At 40.1% G+C, this 6,315-nt stretch overlaps 1 protein-coding gene across 3 annotated transcripts; it reads left to right on the top strand.

The window, feature by feature from the left end:
• The first annotated feature begins 405 nt into the window (after window positions 1-405).
• Window positions 406-5,030, top strand: LOC147454944 (uncharacterized). Of its 3 annotated transcripts, XM_086516775.1 has the most exons (4): window positions 406-2,845; window positions 3,036-3,145; window positions 3,223-3,256; window positions 3,752-5,030. In XM_086516775.1, exons 1-4 carry the CDS (start codon window positions 560-562, stop codon window positions 3,815-3,817), a joined length of 2,496 nt encoding a protein of 831 aa, XP_086372901.1. In that variant the 5' UTR covers window positions 406-559; the 3' UTR covers window positions 3,818-5,030. The 3 variants fall into 3 exon arrangements, 1 of the variants encoding a protein (XP_086372901.1); XR_015188712.1 differs by having other exon boundaries at window positions 412-4,048; window positions 4,245-5,030; XR_015188711.1 differs by having other exon boundaries at window positions 412-4,048; window positions 4,223-5,030.
• Window positions 5,031-6,315: the final 1,285 nt, after the last annotated feature.

The following is a 6,315-nucleotide window of genomic DNA, read 5'->3' as shown; positions in this document are numbered from 1 at the left end:
TATCGCACTTCATTGAGAAATACACTTAGAGATATCGTATAGATTGCATACATACTTGGATTAATTGAGACTATAGAAATAAATTACTCTAATGTGATCTCCGTTTATGTTCCGTTGATACAATAATTTGTTTCACACTACTTTTATGTTCCCTACCTATGCACACATGCAAAACTGCTAACCCTCTATCCAACATCACCTACATCTGCACTTGCATTATAAACATCAAATAACTAATATGTATAATTTCAATGTTTTATGTCTCTTGTAAAACGTCCATTGCCTAATAAAATTTAAGGTCTTTCAGATTCTCTCTTGCCTTGATCCGTTCTTGATTTAACGATGTTCTTTTTTTCATGCTCAAATTGTCATCGAATCTTGTCAATGACTTCTACTCATCATCAGTGCACCCCTCCTCTCCTTCTCATGCAGCTAACGAAGCGCTCTCATTAAACACATACTTTCCTTATTTTAAAATTGTTAAGCTTGTTTATTATGGCACCATGAGGTGGCCTTAGGATTGATTTGCTGCTGGCGATGGTGAGCTCTCACGTCAGGTATGCAGTCGGGGCCATGCAGGAAACTTGTTACAGCCACAGCACAAAGCAAGGATAGTAATAAAGCTCTTTTCACCTCCCTTCGCTCGGCTCTCAAGCTCAAGGAATGGGACGAGCACACGCAGGCTGAGGTTCGTCATTCTATCGCGCTTCTTGCCTCCTCCTTTCCTGCGCCCATCGTCGCTAAAGAACTTTCGAGCCTCCGCTTTGGCCATCATCACGCTGCTAGTGTGTGTTGCTGGCTTATGCAGCAGCAGCACAAACGTAGGAGCTCTACCCTACATCATTTTCTTCAATCTCTCAGCCTCCAAGGCCGCTTTTCCAAGTGCTGGGAACTTCTTCATAGAGTCCAGGAGTCTCCTTCACTCAGATCCGCTATCTCCCCGGAGGCCTTTGCTATATTGGCCAAAAGTTATGGCTCCGCTGGCTTGCCCCTTGATGCGATGGCTGTTTTGCAGAAAATGGGGAGTTTTGAGTGTCGACCCAACTATTTTGTTTACAACTCCATCATTGGAGTTCTTGCCAAACATCAGAAGCTTGATTGTGCCCTTGCCTTGTATGAACAGATGCTTCAGGATGGTTGCCTGCCTAATCTACAGACGATCAACATTGTGCTCAATGGTCTCTGCAAGCAGAGGAATTTGCAGGGTGCACACAACCTGCTCATCTCACGATTACAGGGTGGTCAAATGCTCGATGCTATTTCCTTCAACACTGTCATAAATGGCTATTGCAAGGTAGGTGAAGTGGAAGAAGCCCTCAAGGTTTTCCACACAATGAAGAATAAAGGCTACAAACCAGATGTTGTCACGTACAACCTGCTGATGCATGGGTACTGCAAGGAATCTGACATCGACTCTGCTCAGGAACTCTCTAATGAGATGCAGAAGGAAGGCGTGGTTCCTGATTTGACTAGCTTTAATACGATGATGTTTGGTCTCTGTAGGTGCCGAAGAATGAAAGAAGCACTCGACCTTTTGTCTTCCATGAAAGTTTTAGGCTGTAGCCCTGACATATATACTTTCAATATACTCATGGAAGGGTTCTGCAAAATTCGTGAATTGCATCAAGCGACTTTGCTGTTGGATAATGCAACAAATTCTGGGTGCATTCCTGATGTCTTCACGTACAACATATTGATAAATGGCCACTGTAAAGAAGGGGATTTCAATGGAGCGTATAAGATGTTGCAAACATTGACCAAAAGTGGTTGTTCTCCAGATCCTTTCACTTATTGTACATTAATTCATCCCTTGTGTCTAGCTGGGAAGATGCAAGCAGCTTTGAAATTGTTTTATGAGATGATTGAGAAAGGCTTCTCAGTCGATAAAGTCTTGCATAGTGCACTCATGGATGGTCTTTGCAAGTCAGGAAAGGTTACAGAAGCTTTGAAAATTTCACATTGGATTGGCAAGCTTCACAGTCCAGATGTGGAAACATACAATGGACTTATGTCAAGCTTATGTAAAGAGCAAAAATTGAGGAAAGCAGGAGCCCTTCTTGCAGAAATGGAGGCAGCAGGATGCCATCCTAATAATTCCACTTACAACATTCTTATCGGTGGCTTGTGTCAGGCTGAGCGTGTTTTCCAAGCATACAAGCTTTGGAAAGTAATGAATTCGAGAAATCTTGAACTGGATGCATCAACACACAATCTATTGGTCCGTAGTCTTTGTAGAAAGGACGAAGTGGTAAAAGCATTGAAGCTCTTCAGGGAGATGGAAAAACTAGATTATCTGCCAGAGGGCTCTACATTTGGTGCCCTTATAAATGGCCTTTCCAAACTTGGGGATACAAAGGAGGCAACAGCTTTACTTGGGGCTATGTTAACCAAGGGATACAAGCCCTCTCTTAGTGTGTATAATAACATTCTTAAAGGTCTTCATGATGCAGGCGAATTGGATGCGTCCAAGTACAGCATAATTTTAAAGGATATGGTGACTACAGGCTGTGTTCCGGACTTAAATTCTTACAACATTCTAATTGCTAGTAGTTGTCAGGCTGGAAAAATGCAAGATGCTTATGCCCTATTGGCGCTTATGAAGCTAAATGGATGTGTTCCGGACAACATGACATTTTCAACCTTGCTTTGTGGTTTTTGCATCATTCAAAAGGCAGATAAGGCTTATAAGCTTTACAAGAAGATGCTTTTGAAGTGCAGTCCTCCTGCTATCCATGTTTGCAAGTTATTGGCACAATGTTTGCAAAGAGAAGGGAAGGAAGTAGAAGCAAAAATGGTTTTAAGGTTCATCAAATCATCAGAAGACAAGATAAGGAATGTCAAAGTTGTATGATTGAAAAGCTTCTTTGCAAAGAATCGTGCAAATGTGATTCCTGCTCGGAAAGTATAGAAAGAGCGTGATGGGTTTCTGGATGTGGTTAGAGCCGCATTCCGGATGTGGTCCCATACAGCTTGATGAAAGGTAGCTTTTAACGCCATAATATTGATTTGGATGCCATCAGCTTGCATATGGTTAGAGCCGCATTCCGGATATGGTCCCATACAGCTTGACGAAAGGTAGCTTTTACCGCCATAATATTGATTTGGCTGCCATCAGCACGCATATGAACACCAGACCCTCAAGAAAGTGCGATCACAAGCAGTCAGTGTTGTGTTGAAGCCAAAGCTTCATTTCTATTATGCCTGTGTGTTGCTGGAGCTTAGACCTCGTGGACGACAAACAAAGTGCACACTTAAGGTAATGCTGATGTAGCCAAGTTAGAACATGCTCAGCTCTCAAGACTATTGTGTAAAGCACTATAGTCCCACAAAAACTTTGGTTTAATGAAAGATCTACCTAAAGCTTGCACTGAAACATACACGGACAGCTTATGGATGCTTTTTGCTTATCATATTGACAAATGAAAAGCAGTTGCATGATGAGTAGCATAATAGAGTCAGCAACAAACTTTTGCCATCGTGTTGAGCACCAGGTTTGCTGGCAGACCTCTCTTTATGTTGCACATGTGTAGTCCAGTTGCTTCCTTTTGAGAGAGAGGCCAGTTTCGATTGGTATGAATTGAGCCAACATACAAAAACTCACTGCACAGGGTTGCAAGTTCTCATCTTCATTGTAAGCATTCAGAATGAACACTGGATGTGCCTTGTATGTCCAATGTTACATTTATTTTAAATAGATGTCCAATGTTGAAGAACACAAAGCATTTGATGCTCCCTTGCTTGCTGACTGCAGTTTCAACCCACGAGGTGTTTTGGAATGTTGTTAGCTTTCTCGGGGGCACTGCAGTTATGGAATTGATGTGTGTGGCTTGTTGAGTATATGCTTGTGCTGTATATTGGCCCCATAAGACAAACATGCTCTTGGCATTTAGAGGCCTAGAGTAGGATCTTGGAAAGACAAACGAACAATGAAATGAAGCAGAGGATGTTTGATGCGGACAAGGATTGATTCACGCTAGACACCTGAGAGAGCTTTGACTGTCTCATTTTTGCTATCAGCTATAGAAGTACAATCCTTCAATGGCTTCAGGTAAGAATATTTGCTCGTACTATGTTTCAAGATAACATTTCGTTTTTATTCTGTGATTACCTTGACATTTTAGAAGCATTGGATAATAGGCAACACCGATGCTTTCATCGTTGCGGAATTTATTTTCTTTCTTCTTGATCACTCAATTATGATTTCCTGCTACAAATTTTGTAGCACATTAAAGCTGTGTGTGCAGATCATTTTAAGCGAAACTGTTTCAGAATGATCAGTGGATGTGCTGTGTGCATGAGTCTGATGCTGACATTCAGACAACTGATTTTCACATGCAAAAGCAGAATAATGGTTGAGGCAGATGGGTTTCATTTGCAAATGGCACCTGAGAATATTTATGAAATTTTTGAAGAGGGTATTTCCTATGTTTCATTGGACTGACTTCCATGCTTTAAGAAAATGTAATTTTTGAAGTGCTCAGTAACTTGACTGGTTTTTATGGCTAGTTAATGATCTATTTCATACACAGAGATGGCTTCCAGTCATTATCAGAAAATCTCTTTGAACGTGCAGCCTGTTGGCAAGGTTGCGATGGTTTTCTTTCCATCATTGCTAATGCTTTTCTTCATTATGGGAACCTTAATATACAGATGGGTTATTAGAATGTAATTATCTACAAGAAACTGCCATAGATGCCAAAAATAATGCCGTATCCTTCTGTTCGTACCTATGCGGTGTGTTATATTTCTATGCCATGACATTGCTTGTTTACATGCCTATGGAGTCAGGTTAGACAGGTGTCTCATTTTGAGCCCTTAGACTAAATGTGGCTTAATACTTTGGACATGCCAGTAGTATCCAATACCTCATCATGGCTGTAGGTTACTAGATGCATGTCAAAATAGGTAATGTTGGGCATGATTTGCACGTCTCTATGAAAGTTGAAGACATGCACAGATACAAAGGGGCAACTGTATTTTGCAACAGTTGATGGATTCATAGTTAAAATGAAATGTGCTTTGCGGGGTTAGCAAGTTTCTAAAATTCGAGTGAGGTATTGCGACAAGATCCTTAGGTTTCCCTTTTAGGTAGGGAAAGTATGTTCTTATGTGTTTCTAAGTTTTGGAGAGAAATCTTTTGCAATTTTTTTGTAAAATCAGTTGTGTGAAGTTGTTTGTATTGTTTCACCTCAATTTGTAAGGTGCACATTATAATTTATATGTTTACATAGGGCAGAAAGCATTCTTTGTTTCCGAGAACTTTGTTAGTAATTATTTGAATCTATGCTCATTTCATCAAGAATTGCAATTAAAAGGTGGATACAGCACAAGGTGCTTGTCATTTTTTGAGCATAAGCATGAGAGCACATATATATTCATTCTCACGTTAGGATGGATGAGTATCATTGAATGGGAACTTGCGAATCAAAGCTATGGTTAATGTGGTAGTTGAGCATATTGAATGGTTTGTGTCACTGTAATATACCACCTCAATACCTGAATGTTGTGTCCCTTTTCATGTCTCACATCCCTTTTCATCTCTCACATCTCTTTGCTTGCTTGTGCATACCATTTGCTTGAGATGATAAGAATCTAGACCTTTTGATGGCGGTGATCGATATTTTTATTAAACAAATCCTACCCATGTAACATAGGACTCTCAACACCACAACGTTGTGTAGATGAGTTGCAACAAGTAGTAGTGCATTGTAAAGGACATATTAGTTTAGAGTAGGTGATTTTCAGAGACAGTTGCATTACGTTTGTCACAAATTAGACAATAATCATTTGGCCATTGTGAACTTAAAATATACAAACCGACACTATCATAGCAAGCAAAATCACCATATTATATGTGGCGATGTGTACAATCTTAGTGGGCATGTAAGCCAATCGTTGTGTTCACTAGTGGGTGCAAACTTTACACCTATTTAACTTATTTACAGTATTACACAAGGGTACCGCTTATAAAGCTAATTTTGTATTGGAGTGAGGGTTGCTGGAGCTTGAATCAAAGTTATGTCCATTGTGCAAGAACACATTCTATTCTCTTTTTGCTTTCGGTGTGACATTTGCCTTTGGACTATTGGCATATGCAACATCTGTCATGCCATCCTCAAGAAAACTTTAGTTATACCTTATTTGACAAATGATATAAATAATTGAATTTTGCATGATTTCAAGCAAGGAATGACGCAATTGTTCGAGATCAAACATATCAAATGTAGACTTCAAGTTGGCTCTCACTTGGCCAACAAGATCATCACCAAAATCCTTAAGATCATCCATATGCAAGGTATTGTCCATAGCCACAAC

This window comes from Adiantum capillus-veneris, chromosome 7 (assembly GCF_014529385.1).
Source record: "Adiantum capillus-veneris isolate H3 chromosome 7, ASM1452938v2, whole genome shotgun sequence".
NCBI lineage: Eukaryota > Viridiplantae > Streptophyta > Polypodiopsida > Polypodiales > Pteridaceae > Adiantum > Adiantum capillus-veneris.
The sequence above is the reverse complement of the archived record's forward strand: the minus strand, read 5'-3'. Positions and strand labels throughout refer to the sequence as shown.

Excerpts from the sequence above, each read along its gene's own strand:
- LOC147454944 (XM_086516775.1), top strand. The coding sequence starts at position 560 with ATGCAGTCGGGGCCATGCAGGAAACTTGTTACAGCCACAGCACAAAGC. Across the intron at positions 3,146-3,222 it reads AACACCAGACCCTCAAGAAA|ACCTCGTGGACGACAAACAA; the intron begins GTGCGATCACAA and ends GCTGGAGCTTAG. Across the intron at positions 3,257-3,751 it reads AAACAAAGTGCACACTTAAG|TTTCAACCCACGAGGTGTTT; the intron begins GTAATGCTGATG and ends TGCTGACTGCAG.